At 46.6% G+C, this 23,478-nt stretch overlaps 1 protein-coding gene across 1 annotated transcript in view; it reads left to right on the top strand.

Moving 5' to 3' along the window:
• Positions 1–23,078, top strand: part of EPSTI1 (epithelial stromal interaction 1) — a 636,716-nt gene extending 613,638 nt beyond the window's left edge. Inside the window, exon 11 of the mRNA XM_069639242.1 lies at positions 21,344–23,078. Coding sequence (XP_069495343.1) covers positions 21,344–21,355 — 12 coding nt within the window. The 3' untranslated portion in view covers positions 21,356–23,078. The remainder of the gene's footprint in view (positions 1–21,343) is intronic.
• The last annotated feature ends 400 nt before the right edge of the window (positions 23,079–23,478 follow it).

Below are 23,478 nucleotides of genomic sequence, written 5' to 3' on the forward strand. Positions count from 1 at the left end.
CAACTCTCTTCAACTCTTTCACTTTTCAACTGTATACATTACAGAGACCTTCGATTGAGCACCCATGTGATCCTGGACCACTCTTTCAAAGGAATCATATCTTTGTTTCAAAGTTCAATCACTCATCAGCAGTTCCTTCTTACTTGCGTCTTTTATCACACGTATTTCATATAATGTTCATTCCAGCGCTCGCCATACAATGTTGCCACTTGCAACCTTGGCTTCAACACAGACCGGTCTTGTATTGGTTTTCCCAACTCACCGGCTGTGTTGATTTCACTGACGCTGCTTTGTTCTTGGAGCCAAGGAATTTACCACAGTGGGTAAATCTCCCCGCCTTCATTCTTGACATGGAAGGACCCCGGGTATTTCATACACATAATGCAGGATTCTACGGCCTGTTTTCCTGGTCTTAAGCTTTCCAATCTCGAGGGCTAATGAAGTCGAAAAAAAGGTCAAGGGAACCTCCATCCTTTCAATCCCCTTATGTTTCGCTGTCTTTGTCCTCTTGTTAAACTGCCATCTTGGAACTGCTGTCTCCTCGTGTGATTTGCCTCGCTGAGAGTGTGCTCTCATGCTAAACTTTTTATCTGTGTGGGGAAGCTTAATGGGAGTCAGGTGCGTTTGATGGTCAGTAATTGCCTGACCTTGCCTGGCCATTGTATTGGGACACGTTAGGTATATGGTTCGAGTGTTAGTCCGTTTATCCAACATGGGGTCTGCCATGGATTCACATGGTCATGAATATTCCCTGTCGTCTGGCTGGGAATCCTCGGAAAAGAAAAAATCAGTTTCAGTTTCACTTCTGAACTTTCTTTCTCCTAACAACCAATCACTGGTCTCTGGGTCATACTGCCCCCAGCCAATGACTGCCCTCTACCTAAGCCCCTCCTATGGCAGGCATCTTCAAATATTTACCGCACGTTCAAGTGTTGGGAGTCCTCGTGCTATAACTCTCGAGCTTTTACTGCGTTTGCAATTTTTCTTAGAGTTAGCTCTAATTTTTTCGGTCAGTCGAGCCTCAAGCTCCATCGATCCATCATCCGACTAATGGGGACCTGTTTTTCTGAACTTTCTATGCCCCTAAAGGGCTATTTTTCATCAAGTTCCCTTCTTGGAGGATTCCAGAAGATTCTTGGAGGCCTACGCCGCGTGGACATGGCTGAAGATAGAGGAGACTCAACGCATCTATTCAGGATTTGCCATGGATGCGGCCTATGGAACATTTTCCTGGATGATGGGCACTCCCGGTGCCTCTACTGCCTGCATACCGACCAGACGCATGTGGAGGAAGCCTGTGCGTTCTGCAAGCATATGGTGCCCCGCACCATGAAGGACCGTCGCGAGCGGCTTAACAAGTGGCTGCAGTTGGGTGAGCCCCGGTCACCCAGCCGAAAGAAGAAATCCGAGCGGTCTTCTAAGACCTTTGAGGGAGCTCCAGCGACCCAACAGAAGGCAAAGCACTGCGAGTCCGCGTGCAATGGGAGTGCCGTTGGGGTGGGCTCCTTGGTGCCCAGGGCGGGCGCAGTATCTCTGGCACCTTCGAGCCAACAGTTCGCCTCGGTGAAGAAGAGGAAGTCAGAGCACCCGGGTAAACTACTGGAGAAGTCCCAGTCGGCTCCGATGGAGAAGGCCAAAGGGGAGCGTGGTGCTGACCCTCCCCCAACGGTGAAGGCCCCTGGCGTGACCAAGGTCGTGAAAGCCCAGGTTCAGCCGGCGAAAACTTCCATTGAAGGAGTGGTGGCGTCCCTACCGAAGGCCGTTGATGCGGGTTCACATGAAACGGACTCAAGAGCGAGAGTTTCCCTGCCGGCCAGGAGGGAATCATCTTTTCTGCCCTTAGAGAAGACACTGGTGAAAACGATGCCGGTCATCTCCCCGAAAATGTCCCCCCCGATCGAGAAGAAGGGGGGCACGGTAGTACTGCAAGGCAGGGACATCGCTTCTGAGAAGGAGCTTGCTGTTCTTAAGACCGTTTTGGATGAAAAGTTTGTTGAGGCCAGGTCCTACGCGAGGGACCCCGACAAGGCAGATGTGGAGAGTAGCGAAGACACTGACAAGGAGGAGCCGGGTGGTCAGGAGCCAGAGGGCGCTATGCCACTGCCGCGATCCCCTCCGCTGCAGTCACCGCAGCAGCCACCTCCGCCTTCGGTGGACATCCTTCAGGCTTTGCACACCTTGTGCTCAGAGATTCGGACAAGAATGCCCCTGTCGCCGGCACCTGGGCCATCAGGTGAACCCCCGCACAAGAAGAAGAGAGTTCACTCTCCACCTCTTTACCATCCATCGCCTCCCTCCCCTCCACCGAGGGAGGAGACGGAAACGGATACGGTGACGGCGGGCACAGGTACAGACGACGGTGGAGTAGATCTCCTGTCCCCGCTGCCCAGAGCCTCGCTGACCGACGAGATTGGCTCGTTTCATGCCATGATCTCGAGGGCCTCGGAGTTGTTCCAACTGGCTCCCGAGGAGAAGGAGGGCTTCCTGTTCCATCAAAGGGAAGCTAAGAGGAATACCGTGCTGTCTATCCCGCTGTTGGATGACACTTGGGACGAGGGACTGTCCCTCATGAAGAACCCTCTTCGGCCTTGGCAAAGAGGGACCGGTATGAGAAAAAGTACAGGGTGCCGGACTCTGCACCCACGTGCTTGAGATCACAGCCTTCCCCGGATTCTGTGGTCTCGGCGGCATCTAGGAAGAAGTCTGCAGGTTCGTCTGTGTCGATGTCCTCTGCCCCCCTGGACAGCGAGGGAAAGAAGCTGGACTCCATGGGACGAAGAGTCATCTCGTCGGCAGCGACGACCATATAGGCGGCCAACGCCCTCGCCACCATTGTGGCTCGTTACGACAGGGAGCTCTGGTTCAAGATCGCTCCCCTGCTGGACTTCCTCCCTGACGACAAGAGAGTGGAAGCGCTGGAGATTCTGCAGGAAGGCGAGATGGCATCGGACCATGCCATCACGGTGGCCACGGACATCGCTGACACAGGGTTCCGCCAGATGGGCAACAGCGTTTGCCTTTGTCGGCGGCGTTGGTTGGAGGCCACTAACTTCCGCCAGGATGTGCAGTCGAGGGTGTTGGACATGCCCTTCGACGGGGATAACTCGTTTGGCAAGACTGTGGACGAGTCTCTTTAGGCCGTCAAGGACCATACTGAGACGGCGCACGCTTTGGGCACGCTTCAGCAACAACAGCCGTCCTTTCGGACCTCCGGAGGAAAGTCCCAGGGTTCCTCCAAAGGCTTCGGTGGCTTTGCGTCATCTTACTGTCAACTGTCCCGCTCTTCGACCCAGGAGGCCTACAGGGGCCGCAGCAAGCCCGGAGGAGGTCGTTGTCGTCATCAAGGTCCCCAAGGTGGCTCTTCCACGGCGAAGCAGGACTGAACCGGGCGGGACGTCGGGCCGCCACCTGCGCACCCCGGTGGGAGGCCGGCTGGCAAACTTCATCGGCGTGTGGAATACTAAATCCACTGACTGTTGGGTGCTGAATGCGCTGGCCCATGGACACACTTTGGAATTCCAACAGAGGTGTCCTCGTATACCACCCGTGGCCAGACAGGAAAACCACATCCCTCCGCTTCTGCTGGAGATGCGGGCCATGCTGAGGAAGGGCGCGATAGAACTAGTCCCAAAGAGGCTCCAGGGCTCCGGAGTGTACTCTCTGTACTTCCTTGTCAAGAAGAAGATGGGCGGTTGGAGGCCCATCCTGGTCCTCCGCCGCTTGAACAAGTACATCAAATCTCAGAAGTTCCGGATGGTCACCCTTCAGCACGTGCTAGGACAGCTGGAAGAAGGGGATTTCCTGTCGTCGTTGGACTTGGAGGATGCTTACTTTCACTTGCAAATATAGGCTTGCTCATGGAAAAACCCAACTCTCTCTGAGATGCTCCCTGCTTGCTCCTACCGCTCCCTTGGAGCCCTCTCCGCGAAAGCACTGGAATGTCCTTATCAGCGTGTGGGCAAGGCCGTACCAGGCCTTCTCAGGGAAACAGGATTTGTTTACAAATCCCCATCCACAAGGGACACTGCAAGTTCCTGCGCTTCGTGGTTCAAGGGCAGCACTATCAGTTCAAGGCCCTTCCCTTTGGACTAAAGTCAGCGCCAAGGGTTTTCACCAAGTGCCTGGCGCCAGTGGTGGCGCAACTGCGTCTATGAGGGATCCATGTTTACCCCTACCTGGACGACTGGCTCGTCCAAGCGAAATCGAGGGAGATCGCCATTGCTCACACAGCAGAAACCGTCCAGCTGCTGATGGAGCTGGGGTTCTCGGTGAACTATGCAAAGTCTTGCTCAAGACGCACTGTTTCTGGGGTCTTGACTCAACACAGTGTCATGCCTAGAGTCTCCATCGAAGGAGCGGATTACGGCCATCCTGGGCAAGGTGCAATGCTGTTGACCCTGAAGATCGCAAGGGTGAGGTCCATCAAATCCCTTCTCTGCTTGATGTCATCCTGCACATACCTCGTTCGACTGTGCAGGCTGCGGATGCGGCCACTGCAAGAGTACCTCGATGCCCGTTGGATCCAGTTATCGGTAAGCTTCGAGGACAAGATCTCTCTCAACGTGATGTTTTGTCGAGCGATACGGTGGTGGGGTGTCCGTGCGCATCTGTCGGCAAGCACAGACTTCCAGACCCCACTTCATCAGGAGACTGTCTCGACGGACGCCTCCCTGGAAGGATGGTGCATGCACACCAGAGGTCTCCACGCAAGAGGCCTGTGGCTGCCTGAGGAGAAGTTGTTACATATCAACATTCTGGAGCTACGGGCTGTGTTTTGGACCCTCAAGTCTTTCCTTCTGTCCCTCAAGGGCAAGGTGGTATGGGTCTTCACAGACAACACCACCACGATGTTTTACATCGGAAGCAGGGGGGCACCAGATCCCCAGCACTCTCCAGAGAGGGACAGGACCTATGACACTGGGTCATGGCCCAGGGGATATCCCTCGTCCCGTTTCATCTGGCGGGAGTGAAGAACATCATCGCCGACTCCCTTAGCAGAGAGCTGCGCTCGTGCCGCGAGTAGGAGCTTCAGCAGGATCAAGTGGATCTTCTTTTCCGACGATGGGGCAATCCCCACATCGATCTCTTTGCAACGGCGACGAACACCAAGTGCTGGAGGTTTGCCTGCAGGTTTCCCCAGCCGCGGAGCATGGGAGATGCGTTCTCTTTCCCCTTGGACGGCCTGTTTCTCTGTGTTCCCTCCGTTGCTGTTGCTTCTGCGACTCATCAATCAACTCAGACGGTCCTGGTGCAGGATGATCCACGTCGCACCGGCGTGGCCGAGACAAATATGGTACCCGGACCTTCTGGACTTGTCAGGGTTCCCTCCAGTCAATCTTCTGGTGGTCGCAGATCTTCTCGCCAGATCCTGGCGGACTGCAAGGAGGTACTTGCAAAGGTCTAGGGCTTCGTCTACACTGAAATGCTATGGACATAAGTAGAAGAGGTTCACTGTCTGGTGCCGTGCACAGAAGATAAACCCTCTATGGATTACAGCCCCGCAGGTGCTGCCGTACTTGCTGTCGCTGGCCAAAGCAGGACTGGTGCACACTTCCATCAAGATTCATCTGGCGGCTATCTCCCGCTACACCAGAACTCCGGGCAGTCTTCGCTGTGGTCCCACCGCCTGGTCAAGGAGTTCATGAAAGGACTTTTCCGCTTGTTCCCTATGGTGAAGGCAGCGGCCCCAGCGTGGGAGCTCAATGTGGTGCTGACTAGGCTCATGGGTCCTCCGTTCGAGCCTATGCATTCGGCGCCACAAATTCTTATCGTGGAAGACAGCGTTTCTTGTAGCTATCACCTCCGCACGACGAGTGGGAGAGATCCAGGCCCTCTCCTGTAAACCTCCGTGCTTAACTTTTCACAAAATGAGGGTAGTGCTACAGACGCACCCCTCCTTCATGCCCAAGGTGCTGTCGGACTTTCATCTAAATGAGCCCTCTGTGTTACCTGTTTTCTTCCCGACGCCTTTGTCGCCGGCTTAGAGGACTTTGCACTTGCTGGATGTGGCAAGAGCGCTGAAGTTCTACGTGGACCGCACAAAGAGTTTTCGGAAGACGTCACAACTGTTCGTGAACTTTGGCCCTGTGAACCAAGGGAAGGCCCTCTCCAAGGCTTCCATTTCCAGGTGGCTCTCTGGCTGCATCACCCATTGTCACCGGTTGGCAAACCGACCTTTGCCTGACCGTCCGAGAGCCCATTCGACCAGAGAGATCGCTGCAACTGCGGCGTTCCTGTCTGGTGTGCCCCTGCTGGACATCTGCAGGGCTACTACGTGGAGGTCGACACACATCTTCATGAGATTCTACTGTGTCGACCGGGATTCCAGGGAGGAGTCCAGAGTCGGCCAAGCAGTGTTGGGCAACCTGTTCGCTTGAAGGTGAGCTGGTGAGGAGGTAAGAGATGCCTAATGTTGAGATGTTGAAATGCTTATTGTTGAGCCTTGCCACCTCCCGTGGTTATGCATGTGTGTACTGCTATGTATTCTTTATTCATGAGCATGTGAATCCATGCCAGACCCCATGCTGGAGAAGGAAGAAGTTACTTACCTGTAACTGTTGTTCTCCAGCATGGGTCTGGCATGGATTCACATGCAAACCCTCCCGCCTACCCCTCTACGGCTCTTCTCTTGATCCTACTGCCACTTTACGTGCTACCAAATCTGAAGATGGCTGCCAGAGGAGGGGCTTAGGTAGAGGGCAGTCATTGGCTGGGGGCAGTATGACCCAGAGACCAGTGATTGGTTGTTAGGAGAAAGACAGTTCAGAAGTGAAACTGATTTTTTCTTTACCGAGGATTCCCAGCCTGACGACACGGATTATTCATGAGCATGTGAATCCATGCCAGACCCATGCTGGAGAACAACAGTTATAGGTAAGTAACTTGTTCCTTTCACTCATAGCGGTCTGTCCGTGAGAAAATGTTTGTGTTGTAAATGAGGGGTCCGAGGGGGGTTTGGAGTTCCTAAATATCCTACTTGGTAGGATTGAGGTAAAGGTGTTATAAGGAAGGGGATACGGCGTCTCACCATCCGGTGTCCCACTCCCTGAAGACCCCCCCATCCAGGTGATCCTCCGCCATTGTTCCACCCCCAGGCCGGCTGTGGGAAACTCTTGCGAGGGTTTCGGTTTACCAATTGACTACCAGGGTACTAGGCTGAGGGAGAGGAGTAAGACATGTACCTCCCCTAAACTCCTTGATTATGCTCACCAGCAGGAAAAATGCCAGTAAAACTGGTAAAACGCCCTTGCCATTACTGAATTCATGTATCCAAAAGCGATGGCCGTGTCCTGGCCAGCTGGATGACAGATCCCCAGGGACTAGTGGCTGAGACACCTTTTTGTTGTATCTTTTTGGAGTGATGCTTTCCTCCAACTTTTAAGGCATGTTCATTCCAGCGTTCCTTCACGATGGTGGATTGCCTCGCTGAACACCTTGTTCCCCCTGGGTTGTGTCAGCGTTGCAGTTCCAATAACTGTTCTGGACTGCTGAGGTGCTTGTTGGTGCTCCGTTGTTGGCGTTCTCAAGCGGTACTTCGGCCGGCTGTGGGAAACTCTTGCGAGGATTTCGGTTTACCAACTAAGTAACTGGGTACTAGGCTGAGGGAGAGGAGTAAGACGTGAATCTGGAGCAGTCTTGCACGTTTTTGGTGTCCCTCCCCTAAACTCCTTGATTATGCTCACCAGCAAAAAAAATGCCAGTAAAACTGGTAAAACGCCCTTGCCATTATTGAATTCATGGATCCAAAAGCGATGGCCATGTCCTGGCCACCTGGATGACAGATCCCCAGGGACTAGTGGGTGAGACACCTTTTTGTTGTATCTTTTTGGAGTGATGCTTTCCTCCAACTTTTAATGCATGTTCAGTCAAGTCCAGTGCAGTCAATGAGGCTGATCACAATCCCTCTGTCATTGAATCACTGTTAGATCATTGCCCAGAAACATCAGCAGCATCCGGGAGACTGGTGCGGCGTGATGCTTTGTGCTGAGAAGTTGGTGAGAGGGTCCTTTCCTCTAGCTGTGCTGCGGAGCTGCTGGTGCCGTCGGCACCCATGGGCATCAGCAGCTGCTGGCTGTCCCGGGGTCTCACCTCCAGGGTTTGCGGGTCTGAGCCTGGGGATTTCTCCTTGTGCTCTGTGTGTCGGGTAAGTGTTCTCTGTAACACCTAATTTTCTCACCAGCGTTCCATCACGATGGTGGATTGCCTCGCTGAACACCTTGTTCCCCCTGGGTTGTGTCAGCGTTGCAGTTCCAATCACTGTTCTGGACTGCTGAGGTGCTTGTTGGTGCTCTGTTGTTGGCGTTCTCAAGCGGTACTTCGGCCGGCTGTGGGAAACTCTTGCGAGGGTTTCGGTTTACCAACTGAGTACCCGGGTACTAGGCTGAGGGAGAGGAGTAAGACGTGAATCTGAAGCAGTCTTGCGCGTTTTTGGTGTATCTCCCCTAAACTCCTTGATTATGCTCACCAGCAGGAAAAATGCCAGTAAAACTGGTAAAACGCCCTTGCCACTACTGAATTCATGTATGTCCTCTCGCCTAAAACTAACTGCATACTGGAAGTTATGACACTGAGCGCTCGAATAAAACACAGATTACAGGATATGAGTCTTTGTTCCCTCATGGATTATGATGAGGATGATTCCAGATCTCTGCAAGCTCCTTCACTAGGCCCTAGAAATGTTCCCATCAAGTTGACCACTGGTAGTGAAGAGTCTGGGTGTTCCTTTAATAAGGACTCTGTTTAATGTTGTACTCAAGGATCCGATATTGGGGTGCCATCTTTGACTGCTGCTGCTATGTCCTTAGACAAACCTGCTTCCGTTCATATTTTTCAGAACAAATTGAGTTACTCACCTTTGAACTCCCTGTACAATCTCACCCCGAACTGCTGGCCGAAAATTATGATAAAATGTGTCAATTTGATACAAGTAGTCTCACGCAATGGCTGCCAATTAAGGACAAACTAATGGGAGAGCTTAACGCTTGTAAAAACTTCAATGATTTCTGTTATGGGATTAATATAATGGATACAATTGCAGTGCAATTTCAGCCAGTGAAAATTGACAAATCTTGTTAATGGGACCAGATTATGGAGAGGAAAGATCAGAAATCCCAAACTGAATTAAAATGATATTCCCTTGCTGCTTGACCGTCACCGGGAACACCCAAGTTCCAGCGGATGGGAAGGGTGCAATGACTAGGGATACCAGGGATGGTTTTTGTCAGACAGCCACAGAACCGCAGCACCTTAAACAGCCTCAGGATAATTCAGTCGTTTTTCAGTCAGCAAGCACAACAGCCTCTGTCACTGATGGAAGAAAGAGAATGTTCAGGCTTCTGTATCATTTGTTCAACTCAACAGTATTGTCCCTAAATATCGCCTTGCTAGAAATCTATGGATCAGGAAAACTTTCATGCCCCCAGTCACTGATGATTCTATAAAGAAGACCATTATGGAGCACAAATGTTATCATCACTAATGTAGAGACCCCAGTGTGAACCAAGGGACGCTTGGTGCTGGCATGATTACGCCAAAAGACTGGGCAAGGAGTTTTCAGGATGTCTGACCTAAACATTGTTTGAAGGATCAAAATCGACCAGTGGTGCACCTAAAATGACAGGGGCTGTATTTTGGTGGGATGTGGTTTAACTAATCTGCCATCCTTTCTGTTCCTTTGTACTGACTTGTCGAGAAGGTCATCTGACTTGGAAGCTTGTTGTTGACTTTTCTGCTCTATAGTACTTCCACCCCCAGATATAGGCTTGAGTTCTAGCTTGGTCTATCTATATACATTTTGTATTATGTTGTTCTGTCTTGTTTTATGTTGCGCTTTGAGGCCTATGGGCGAGTAGCGCATTACAGGATTTAAAATAAATATATAAATCTTCAATTTATTTTGCAGCACACAGCACTTTCTCTGCATTGTTGCTGGGAGCTCCTGAGCGCCTTTTTTCTTTTCCTTGTGATAACAAACATTACCAAGGACCAGCAGGATACTTTTTTTATCCTACCTGACTTTAAATTTGTGGAATAAGCACACCACACCTTATGTGGAGTGCTCAGGGGACCAAATGTATCCCTTTTCCCACTTCTCCTGTAACTTTCTAGTTACAGTGACACGTTCATGTGAGTGGCTGGTGGCAGTGGATGATTTTTATGGCCTTTTTGCAAACTCATGCAGCTGTGTTAAGGGACACATGGGTCACCATTGACCGAAAATGGTGACTGTACTTTTTTTCTGCCAACTCATGGTGACTTGTTCTTTTGTGACCCTTCTTCTACCTACTTGGGTGGGGGAGGTCGTGCTAAGCCTTTTGTCATTGGCGGGCTTCCTTGCGAAAGCCTGCCTTGGCTCTCTGAGTGTGGAAGGACAGGAAGTGGGGGAGGTGACCGAACCTCCCTTGGTCTTTGTCCTGCAGTGTGTCTGCCTGGATCCAGTTCAAACTGGGAGTTTGGCAGTCCTTTTGGACAAGCCAGTCCCCAGATTTGCATGAAGGCTTGAATGGTGATTGGTTATGTTATGTTATGTTATTTTATTTGTAAGGCGCCAAAGCCTGAAGGCATCCAGGCGCCGCGAAGGGGAAAAAGAGATAGAGCCCTATCTAATAGAAACTGGTAGCTAGGTCCGAATTATGAAAACTGAAAGTTCTTTAACTGTTTCCGGAAGACTAAAAGATCGGCTGTATTATGTAAGGAAACAGGCAGGGCATTCCAGGCGTGTGCGGCCTGCACATGGAAAGCGCAACCATTTCCACAAGCTCTTTTGGCTCGTTCTACTTGTAGAGAGCAGGCCTTAGCTGATCGGAGGGGTCTACTATAATCTCAGCCTGTTCTTAAGGTATATAGGTGCATCACCATAGACACATTTGTGGCAGATGGTCAGTAGCTTGAACTGTACTCTAGCCGAGACTGGCAGCCAGTGGAGATTCCTCCTGGCTGCTGATGTGGGCTCTAGGCACTGGAAAACAATACGTACCGCAGCGTTTTACATTTTTTGAAGTCCTTGAAGGTCTTCCTTCTTGGCTCTTCCCAAGAGGGCATTGCAATAATCCACTCTTGGTAGTGTTACAGCTCGGACCAATTTCTTGCGATTTTCCTCTGAATCCAGCACTTTCAAGTGGTAATTGGTGCTTTTTACAATTGCATCAACATGGGCATTGTTATCTACGTTGGCCTTCAAGTAAGTACCCAGGGCCTTGACCTTATGTACCACTGGAATCTGGCATCCGTCAACCAGGAAGTTATTATACAGGGGGTCCAGCTTCTCTATGGCTTGTTTGGGGCCATATAATATTAGCTCCATCTTTGTGGCGTTAAGGCAGAGCCAGTTAGTCGTCATCCAGCCTTTCACCATCGAATAGACCCGGTCAAATGTTTGTTGGTCTTTATTGTGGTCTCCACCGACCTCCAGTGCCAACTGAAAATCGTCTGCATAATTAAAAAAAGAAAGAGGTCTGAATTATCAAGATCCCTACATAGTGGAATAATGTAGATATTAAAAAGTAGGGGAGAAAGAGAAGCCCCCTGAGGAAATCCGCAGATAGTAATCTCGGCATTAGCTGCACTGTCGCCCCAGTATACTCGGGAACTACGCCCCTCAAGAAACAATTTGAGCCAAGTTATTGCCTCCCCCGAAAGACCTCAATGGTAGACATCCGATCCAACAGAATCCCGTGATCTAGCAAGTCGAATCTAAATCTAGCAACATCAGCAACCCCAACTTGCCGGACGCCAACACAGAAAGCATATGTGTTTGTAAATCTAACAAGGCACTTTCAGTGCTATGGAAACTGCGAAACCCTGATTGTTTTTTTTATGAAAGATACCTCTTTCTGACACGTGTGCCTGTAGTTGTAGGGTAGCTACCTTATCCACAAGTTTTAGAAAAAAGAGAGTATTGGTGATTGTCCTAAGATTGGCGGCATCATTGGGATCCAGGCCGGATTTTTTTAACAGTGGGGTGACTGCTACATATTTCATAGAAGAAGGGATATGGCTAGTGCGGAAGGAAGAGTTTATAAATCAGCAGAGAAAAGGGGAAAACATGTTGTCTTGAAAAGGGGAAAATCTTCCTCGTGACCAGCCCTTGAGAGCAAAAATTACCCAATTCAGCCCAAAATACAGGTTCTGTCGTGCTGAGCAGTGAACTCATGCTAGTGAAAAATGACACCTTCAAAATGTTTAGCATTTATTAGACAAAAAAGCATAAACAGTGAATTTAGCAATACTTTGGAATTCAAGTATTAGCGAAGATTACAAAGCTCATTAGAGCAAACACAAAATATAGAGAAACATAGAACTTAGAGAAACATAGAGAAACACAGTCTTACGCCCCTTGAACCAGCGCTGGGAGACCCTGGCCCTCATAAGCTAGCTGTTGCCAGCCCCGCTCAGATGACAGCGCTGCAGGGTGCCGACAGAGCATCAGGTTCCGGACACTCGCTCTTGCTCGGACCAAGTCCACGGATCGATCTCCCACCTGATTCATGTGGGCATGCATTTTTTTAATCTTGTGCTGTCAGTCATCATGACGCACAGTTCCAGAACTTTCCCTGTGTAAAATATAAGCTTGCTCATGGAAAAACACAACTCCCTCTGAGACGCTCCCTGCCCGCTCTTACCCCTCCCTTGGAGCCTTCTCCGCGAAAGCACTGGAATGTCCTTATCAGCGTGTGGGCAAGGCCATACCAGGCCTTCTCAGGGAAACAGGATTTGTTTACAAAGCCATGCAGGGCTACAGTTAGAAAGGCAGAATATTCTAACAGAAGCCAAGATGAATTAACCCCATGTGAGCAAGCTATACCAGGCCTGCACTCATAGCTTAGTGCCCATAGCGCTTCAAAGATCTAAGCGCTATATAGGTGCTATAATGCTCCAAACCCTCCAATAATGTCTCAATTAGCTACAGAACTGGGGCCTCCGCCCTGCCTGTCTATGCACCATGCATAATGTGACCTGCCACCCCTACTAGGCCTGCATACTCCTTGTAGCTCACTAAAGAGTAATGATAGCGTACTTTCAGCATTTAGCATTACTTTCAGCATTTACTTTTAGCATTTCCTTCAGCATTTAGCACATACTTTGAATAAACTATTGGCTTTCAGCGGCTAATGCTGTCATCTAAAGCCCTAATTGGCAAATTGGCACTTTGTATATCACGACATTCCACCCCTTTTCAAAATGTGGGCGGCAATGCTGGCTAATACCCATCAACATAGTATGTAGTGCAGTGATAAATGAGGTAATAAAAAACCTTGGGGCTTTGCAAGAGGTTTAAGCAATCTATTTTCTAGCAGTTAGTCAGCGTGCCATGCAAGGTTAGTAAAAACACTACCTAAACAAAAATGTACACAAAGTGAACGTGGACATTTACTCTAGCCAAAACCTGGCCTACACAAAAATACCTAAACAATGATCATATAACTGATTGTCAGTTAAAGAGCAGCATGTGGTTAAAATATCAAGGCAATCTGGTGTAGTCTATTCTACAATGCACTATTGCATTTATATATGGTTACTAACTCTAAACCTGGCATCCTTCCACTCCAAGGGCCTACCCTCCCCCCTGATCCCAGGGCATTCAAATGTGACTATGGGCTATGTGATTAGACACTTTCCCATGTTAGTAGAACCCAACCAAAAACCATCTAATTTCATGAGCAAGGTGAACACATGGGCATCAGGTTATCTAAATAAAAACAATTCTACCAATTTGCATTAAAGCATGGCATGTGTTATTCATGCAATCAAAAGCAAGTGGTTTAATCCATATGTTTGCTGGTAGCTGTAGCTCTGTGTGCCAGTGGGTTGAGGATAGTCGCCCCCACTCGGAGCGAAAAGCCAACACCTGCTGATTTAATGCATCGTGTGTATTTAGCAGTCTTCTTGACCTGCCCTATGACAGAAAAAATGTCTTCATAGCTAAAGTGTTGCCATCTGCAGTGGTGGCCAATACTTGTAGCAGTGTTGCGCAGGGTAGGGCTTATCAATGGGCCCCACTAGGCCAGAGGTTTTGTAGCAGAGCTGGCATCAGAACCCATAGTGGCTAGCTTATTGCGCACAGTTTCTATGTCAAAATCGTCTAAAGCTCCTGTTACCACCCCGCTGCTCCCGCAATTAATGAATCTAGCTCCCTAGTTACGCGCACTTTGGTGATGGGCCATAGAAATTGACTCCATTTGTAGCAGCTTGGTTGTAATAATGGCACATTGCTTCGTGACAAATCTATATCTAAGTGTACTTCTGTAATGATATACGCGTGCATTACCTGTTTGTAATTTAAATGTTGTCTAACTACTGGAAAATCTAGCATGTTCACAGTTTCTACCTTGTGTGACTTGGAGAATATCCTTCTCCAAGTGGGATGCCTACCATACACAATATTAGTTTCAGATAAAAACACCATACTACCATCCGGCAGTGGCTGTTTCATTGTACAATTGTATGAAATGCATTTAGTCAAGTTATAGTCCACAAAATCTTGGCGAGAATACTCGCGGCAGTTCTTTGGTCAGAAAAAAAACCTCAAACATCAAATAAATCGTTGGATCCATTCACTGAGACGTTTGGGCCTAGGATTTCATAAGCACCAATCATATGAGTCAGTGACAAAAGATGCCCGACAATGTGCCAGGCCAGTACGCTAGCAGTTCCATGTGGATACTCAATTGTAGCGCTTTTCTAATGAATTACTCTAAATGTCTACAATCAAAATGTGACTCCTTGCATCAGTGTGCTGGAGATAGCCGTCCCCAAAAAAACATAAAACTTGTTGGTTTTTAACATAAACCGTGTGCACACACTGTGTCATAAAATCAAGTATCAAGTCAGTCATGGTTTCATTTACCCGCATTAAGGCTGGCTGTAAAAGTATCAAGTGTTTCAAAGGTTACCATCTCAAATTAGAGCTCATATCCTTGGCAGCATTCCTTCAAATTAAGAACCTTAACCTACGCACAGCTAACTTTGATGTGCGCACTAATTTTATCTCAAAATATATTACACTCCTGCTTGCATAATCCTGCTGCCCCAACAATTCATAAATCATTTTCCTGGCTATGCTTACTGTAGTAATTCTCAAAACAAAAACTCTGGTTAAAACAATTCAGTTGGAAGAGCAAAACATTTCGCTTTTTTCAGATTCATCTCAAAAGTGCATTTAAAAGGCATTTTTTTTTCAAGTGTTAGTAATCAAGTGCTATTTCCCACAGCGGTTTGTGGTGCATGATGTCACAGTCCACAACCCATTGTCCATAGTCCTTTAAACAAGAAAGGCAAAACATATCAAATGGGTTATTTCCAGCAACTGAATCATTTGAATGTGCAGCATCAAATGTTTGATAACTAGCCAAGTCTGCACCGTGCCAGTTCAGCAAAAGTTATTACTCTGTTGGACACTTCTCGCAGGTTGCAGAACATATGTCGTCACGCACGTTAGCAGCATTGAGGTCGGGTGCAGGACAGGTTCAAAGTTCACATAGCACCTCGCAGTGACCCGCTTTCTCTGAGAATGCGTCTGCTTGACTGATCAGTGTCACCCGGCAATTGCACACGTCTACCCCAATCATGGCACGCAACTGTCTTGGTTTATTTTGCCTAGGCAAAATACAAACAGAAATGTTAGGATTTCACAAAAGTACTATATCGTTGTTATCCACTTTAGGATGTCATCAAAACTACAATATCAGCGTTATCCACCCCTTCCCTTAATACTCCCCCACTTTCAGAAGTCTCATCAGGTAACTACACACTATATCATTGCTACTGCAATTATTTGTCACCCTTCTGTGTGTTACTGGGGGCTTATTTACACACAACCATATGGGGTGTAACTGCCTAATCACCAACTCATTTGTGCAATGCGATCATAGTTGGTCAATGGTACTTCAGACTGATCTGTGATTTTACAAAAGCATATAATAAGTACCCAGGTCGCACTTCTCAATGGATCAATGCTTTTCTTTGTCACCAAAGCGATCACGAATGGCAGGCGCCAACTTGCTTTCAGTGTTTCATGATCTTGATTTAGGTTGCCCTCCTGGCATCACTCCATTGTTCAAAGGTAAAGTCCTTCAGTCCAATACCGCCTGCAGTTGCACAAGCAGCTTTGTTTATTTTTCTCCATACAGCTAGTGTCTTTCAAGCCTCTGGTTTTCCACTTGTCAGTTTCCCAAAGGGTGTCCGCTGATTTCTTGGGCCACCCCTTTAGAGCGATAGTCTGAATCAGTTTCTTTTGTTGCTTCAACAAATCATTCATTCTTGCACTAAGCCGTGAAGCTTCTGGATCATGGCTATTGTGCAGTGTTCATGTTATACTCAGTTCTGCATGTTTCTTGCAAAACGGCTACCTTTGTCAGTTTTGCTTCCATCTGGAACGCCATAATATCTTTGTCAGTTACTCCAGCCCTGGCAATGAAGCTTGTATTTTGCTGGCTGTGTATTTTCACTTCTTAAAGCGCCTAGAGGTTTCTTCTCCAGTGCACAGCGCTTTACTTCAGTTCACATCACATGGGGCACTGGGATGCAGCTTGCATGGCAATGTCTCTTCACTTCACATCACATGGGCACGGGGATGCAGCTTGCACGGCAATGTCTCTTGAAATGGGCAGCTGTCTTTTCTTAGCCCATTCACAGGTGCAGAGTTTCCACAAATGTTCAGATGCGTGATGCGCCCAGCCTGCCATTTGCATGCAGCATTTCTTTTTCTTCCAGTGTTGATACTGGGCAAATTCCTTGCTTCTGATCAGCTCTGTTATTGCATGCCAGTGTCAGAAAGCATGCGTACATCAGCATGTGTAAGGTAGATTGCGCTCTTTTTTCATCTCCTCGCTCACAGCAATTATTGCCTTCAGTTCAGTTTCAGCATTCTGGCTTTACAGCCCCACCTCTTTCTTTGCTCACACTGACAGTGTCTCTCACAGGGGATGGAATGCAGGAATGTCGGCCATTGTTTATCATTCCTGTGCACATGGCAGCGCCATACTCACACGGCAAGCTTGTCTCTTTGCCTATAATTCATAATCTGGGGCGGCTTCAATGGAAGGCACTCGTTTCAGACAGTTCATCCAGATTAACTGTTTTCAGCGCTGCTTCAGCAACTCAAAAAGCTCCCATATCTGCCAGCTTCTGTAAACACCATTTCACTGAACAGGAGTGTGGCATTCTGCTTTCCTGCCTTCCTCCCACAGCCATTTCAGCAAGCCCATGACAGGAATGTCTTTGCAATTCATATCTTCAAGCCACAAGCTCTGCACAGCAACATCATTCATTGTACACAACAATTTCCAGTTCAAAAGGATCAGTTTTCATCATGGGGCCCGGTATGATGTAATTCTGCAAAGCGTCCTTAGCCTGCTGAAAGACAGACTGTTGCTCTAGGTCCCATGTAAAATCATGTTTCTTTCTGGTGACTTTGTAGGTTGGCTTCACAAACTCACTCCAATGCAATGTGCGATCTTTCAAAAGAACCCGCAACCCACTGAATCTTTGTGCTGTCTTATCACACACAGATTTTTCATTCTGTTGTACCATTGCCAAACTAAAACCAATTATTTCCTTTACAGCGCCAAACCATAGTGCATTTAGTGTCATTTTTAGTGCAGCTCCCTGCACTATTTCTGCATGAATAACCCACACTCTGTATTGCTTGTGGGCTGTTAATTTGTCAACAACTTTTTTCACCATGTATCACAGTGAACATGTCACTATAATTTCCAAAACATACATCACTTACTAGCAACAGTACTTTAATCCATGGCATAGCGTGGGAACAGTCACATACTCTAGGGGCAATTTAGGGGCAATTTAGAAAATATAAATTGTCTTTTTCCCCAAACCATTGCAAACTGATTCTGCAATTCCAAATCAATACACAAAAATCGAAAATCCAAATACCATTCACTCACTTTTGTTTTCAAGTGAGTCTCTCACCCATTGTAAGCATGGCACAGCTAAAATGCAATGTAGCCATTTTAGTGTGTTTCCTTAAACGGAATGCACCACCAGGACATGGAATTTACATTTACCAAAAAACAAACCCTTTAGGCTTTCAACACAGATGTTACTCTTTCTCCTAAACTCGGCTCATTCCCACGTTATCTTCAGGAATGTCAACACTTCAAAAAGCATAAATTTAAAAAGCAAACCTTCGCCTCCTTACATTACAGCCCCTCCACTCGCTAGCACACTGGGGCTGGATCTCAATGTTAAGTCACTATTCACAATTTGTATGTCAAATACTTGCAACTTTTTTCTTTTCTCTGCCCTCATGCCAGAATAGAGCAAGAACTTTCGTCTCACTTTGCAATCCAAATTACAACTTTGTCAAGGGAAACCGCATGAAAAAATTCTTTCCTAATTGAATATAAATCTTTCTTCACCATTCATCGGAGCGCTTTAAACATAGCCATTTCCCGCTTGTTCATTGCCTTCTGCTCCCTGGCTTCATTCCCAAGCAGTAAGTCAGCCACGACTGATTTACTGAAGGGGAAGTCTTAACCACACAAGCTATTGGCCGCGGCAAGCCGACACAAAAGTGCTGTCTATTGGGTGTCTCAGAGCTGCAGTGAGACGACCAAGGAAATGCGACAGCCTGCTCCTCAATCTGCACTGTGTTCTCTCACACAATTTGTCATTTCATAGCAAGGCACTGCTCTGCACGATCCCACCAAAGCTTGCCACCAAATGTCTTGAAAAGGGGAAAATCTTCCTCTGAACCAGCCCTTGAGAGCAAAAATTACCCAATTCAGCCCAAAATACATTGTGCTAAGCAGTGAACTCATGCTAGTGAAAAATGACACCTTCAAAATGTTTAGCATTTATTAGACAAAAAAGCATAAACAGTGAATTTAGCAACACTTTGGAATTCAAGTATTAGCGAAGATTACAAAGCTCATTAGAGCAAACACAAAATATAAAGAAACATAGAACTTGGAAAAACTAGAGAAACACAGTTTTACGCCCCTCCAATCAGCGCTGGGAGACCCTGGCCCTCATAAACTAGCTGTTGCCAGCCCCGCTCAGATGACAGCGCTGCAGGGTGCCGACAGAGCATCAGGTTCCGGACACTCGCTCTTGCTCGGACCAAGTCCACGGATCGATCTCCCACCTGATTCATGTGGGCATGCATTTTTGTAATCTTGTGCTGTCAGTCACCATGACGCACAGTTCCAGAGCTTTCCCTGTGCAAAATATAGGCTTGCTCATGGAAAAACCCAACTCTCTCTGAGATGCTCCCTGCTTGCTCCTACCGCTCCCTTGGAGCCCTCTCCGCGAAAGCACTGGAATGTCCTTATCAGCGTGTGGGCAAGGCCGTACCAGGCCTTCTCAGGGAAACAGGATTTGTTTACAAAGCCATGCAGGGCTACAGTTAGAAAGGCAGAATATTCTAACAGAAGCCAAGATTAATTAACCCCATTTGAGCAAGCTATACCAGGCCTGCCCTCATAGCTTAGTGCCCATAGCGCTTCAAAGATCTAAGCGCTATATAGGTGCTATAATGCTCCAAACCCTCCAATAATGTCTCTATTAGCTACAGAACTGGGGCCTCTGCCCTGCCTGTCTTTGCACCATGCATAATGTGACCTGCCACCCCTACTAGGCCTGCATATTCCTTGTAGCTCACTAAAGCGTAATGGAGGCGCTACTTTCAGCATTTAGCATTATTTTCAGCATTTACTTTTAGCATTTCTTTCAGCATTTAGCACATACTTTGAATAAACTATTGGCTTTCAGCGGCTAATGCTGTCATCTAAAGCCCTAATTGGCAAATTGGCACTTTGTATATCACGACACATGGCTTTATGTTCAAGTATAATTTTCAACGGTAAGAGTTGAATGTTAGGGAGAATTTTCATTTTTGTGCTAATTCCCTTCAAACTTAGAGACCCCCAGCTCTTTTGCTGCACTTAGGTCTTTTTAATTTTAACCTCCTGAGTGAGCGGGACCTTTTTCTCACTCATGTGTTTTTCCCTGATTTGGATTTGATGATTTCACTTTTTTTGGAGTCTGACAAACTCCATAGGCCTCTGGTTTTTGTATAGTGACACACAGCACCCTCATTGCAGTGTCACTGGGAAATCCTTTGGATTTCTCTTAAGGTTTAAATACCTTTTCTTTGGTGAACTACAGTTCCCAAGAATAGTAAGATGAAATGTGTCTTACTTTTTTTCTTTGTAGGTCTAGCACACACCATCTTATGTGGAGTGCTGGGGGGTTACTGAGTAGCCCCTAATCCTACTTTCTCATGTAATATTTCTTGTTACCCTCACTACTGGCTGATGGCAGTGGTTTACTTTTTCGTCCCATTGTGCTTTTCTACCACAGGCTGAACCCTCAGCTGCAGTACAGCACCCATACAACACAGGGGCCATTTTGTCAAAATGGCCCCTGTCGTCTTTTTTTCACCATTTTCTGTTTGTGAGGTCTTTCTTGTCTTTTACTCCGTGCGTTGTGACAGATTTGAGCCCTTTGTTTCTCTTGCCTTTGGTGGGTTTCAGCCCTGAAGCCCGCTTCTGGCTCCAGTGTGTCTGGAAGGACAGGATGTGAGGGAGGTTCCCGAAACTCCCCTGTCCTTTGCCTCTAGGAGTGCCTGAACGAAACCAGTCCTGATTGGCCGGCTGACTGTCCTGAAAGGACAGCCACCCTGCTGTGTGATTGACAGCCTAGGCTGTGCAAGAATGGGAAAACCTGCTTAAAACGCGAGGTTCTTGGGACTACAGGCAGAGTCGACCACTGGAATAAACATCCGAAGAAGAAATCATGAAGAGAAGCCTGCTGCAACCTCCTGGACCTCGTTTTGCCCGGTGAAGCCCTGCTGCTGTGCTGATCTCCTTTTTGGTATCTTCTGTATGTGTTGCTTTAGAGTCATGTCTTGCTTAGTCCTTTGGGCGTGTGCTGGACAGGGCCTCCTTCTCTATTCATGGACATACATACCTCTGGCAAGCTAAGCAGCATATGTTTTGCTCTTCTCAGGTTGTGGGTGCTTTCTAATCCTCTATGGATCCCTTGCTGTCTATCTGAAGGGTACCAACATGCTCAGAGTTCTCCAATGTCCCTTGAATGATGTGGGTACAGTGACTTTGTCACAAAGGATAAAAACTGTTGGAGTGTTTGGAATGTATTCTGCAGTGTTATGCACACGAGCATTGATAATAAAAATACTGCTGGATTTTATAATCTCACCAGAGTGATAGTTTAGTAGAAGCAATAAGTCTTACATAATAGCTCCTCAGAAGTTTTAGGATAATTAAATACCGGGTTGGTGATTGGTGAAATAGCTTGGAGATTGTATTTTCTACAAATGAGTAACTTTTCTTGGATTGTGTTTTCTTTTTTTTTCTTTCAGGCTAACAGATGATTGGTTATGATTACTTTTAGCCGGTGGTGCACATTCGTCAAGGTTGCCGATCTTGGCTTCATCTTCAGCATTCGCGATCTAGAGAAATGATGTTCACCCTCAGGATTCCTGCCAGCATTTATTTCATTGTGATTATGGAAATTGTTATTATTCCTTTTACATTTTTTTTTATCGTGGAAATAGAAGTGCAACTTCCAAACTTTGATATTGTGTAACGTTTTCACCATAGTACTTCAATACTGAATCTGAAGTGCAACCTTTTCAATTCTTCATAGTTCATGGAGAGCCTATCTGGTGACAAGTCTAAAAACAGCATTTCGATCCACTTTAGATGTGTAATCAATGCCTGGGTAAAGTCCGCCAAACCCACAAAAGGAAAACGAGTCACCTGAATATTTGCTATCATCTGATTCACAGTGTGAGAGAAATGTGAGTAATGTGCTCTTCTGTTGCCTTTTCTGAAGTGGGTACTGTTTGTAACTGGGCTCACAACAATGTCATCATCGCAGGCATGTAAGCGGCCACTGTATGGGTGGTCACTAGCAGCAGGCAAAGACATTGCTGGAGTCATTGACTTGCAGCAGTTTCCCTGGCTAGAGTAAAAGACTAGGAAGCAATAAAAAGTCATCTATACATATTTGAGCTGAAATAAGTCGACATTTACTGCTTCCACCAGCTGTTGCTTTACAATAGTTGTGCGAGTGTGGATCACACTCAATTGCTTGAGTATTATGAAACAGAAACTAGAGCGCGTCTTTCCTGTCAAGTTATGGACTCTTTTTGCACACCACATGCTTTTGGTCGCTAGAATCGTACATCTGGAAAGTTGTTTAGCAACAATTTTATGGATTTCGCATTTAACAAGTTTCATTTTCTGAGATTGCAAGCACGACGAGTGCACTTCCTTTTCATATGTCGTCTTTCTACAAATCACACGTTTGCACCCCATGATTGCAACATGCCTGAATATTGCACTTGGAGGTACCAGATCTGTAGGTCAGTCTTGCATGGCATCTTCGAACACTTTACTGCTCCTATCTCTCCTTTTATGGAATTGTGTGGAGCATACTTATGTATATGGAAAATTTCTAGTTTTACAAATGTATAATCCAAATGTATATATATGTACGTAGCTGTAAATCTGCTTTCAATCCATGCCATTAGATACCTATAGATGGCACTGTAGTCTGGAGTGGTTACTAGGGTAATGTGTACTAAAGAAAAGTCTTCTTTTCTCACACAGGCTCCCCATTTCAGGCATTTAGTGTGCATGCATTACTTAGATAGTAGAGCACTTTGAAGGACCATAGTAAAAAACAGACTAATGAAGGATCTTACTGCCTTTGACTCCCCAATTAACGGCAACACATATTAATGCCAATGCTGACGACACATTTAAATAAGTTTTAGGAAAAAACTATTCTAGCTTTTAACTAAATATGCATAAGTCGCTTGAATAATACAGTTTAAATCTGAACAAACCATAGCAATTCTATTTTTAAACTAATAAAGGTTTGAGCATGTTTAAACGCTTGCGTTTGAAAATACTATAAAGTAATACATTTGTTTTAAAGTGATTGTACTTGAATATCTATTTATCTAAGTGATGTTTCATGCTGCTAAATTTTATATTTTAAAGAACAGTAATTCTAGTTTTTTAAAAAGGTAAAATGCTGATCGTGTGTATATAGGTATATTTGAGTTCAAATAAAGTCTAAAATAATGTGTTGTGTATTTCTTTCATCTGTGAAATGTCTGTACTTGTAATGTAGAAGTGTAACTAGCACACATCGACTTCAGAGCACTGCTGTCCTTCAAAGGGGAGTGGATGGGCTGTCATTGTTTTCTGATCCAAGTAGCCAAATTGATCAGTCCAGTTGCTTTCGTCTTTTTTGTTTACCTCGACACTACATAGGCGACGCAGATTGCTTTTCATTAATTAAATTTAAAAAATCATCCAGCTGAATTCATAGAGATATGTTGAAGTTCTGTTTTTCTATTAAGCAAGTTTTCTAGCCGAAAGCTGCACTTGGTAATCGGATTGTGCAGTTCTTTGGCAAAAAGGATTGACTTCCTATTGATTTCACTGGGCTTCTCCCAAGCTTGTCATTATGTACCACAGA

This window comes from Ambystoma mexicanum, chromosome 7q, assembly GCF_040938575.1.
Source record: "Ambystoma mexicanum isolate Mex_15411 chromosome 7q, UKY_AmexF1_1, whole genome shotgun sequence".
Classification (NCBI taxonomy): Eukaryota; Metazoa; Chordata; class Amphibia; order Caudata; family Ambystomatidae; genus Ambystoma; species Ambystoma mexicanum.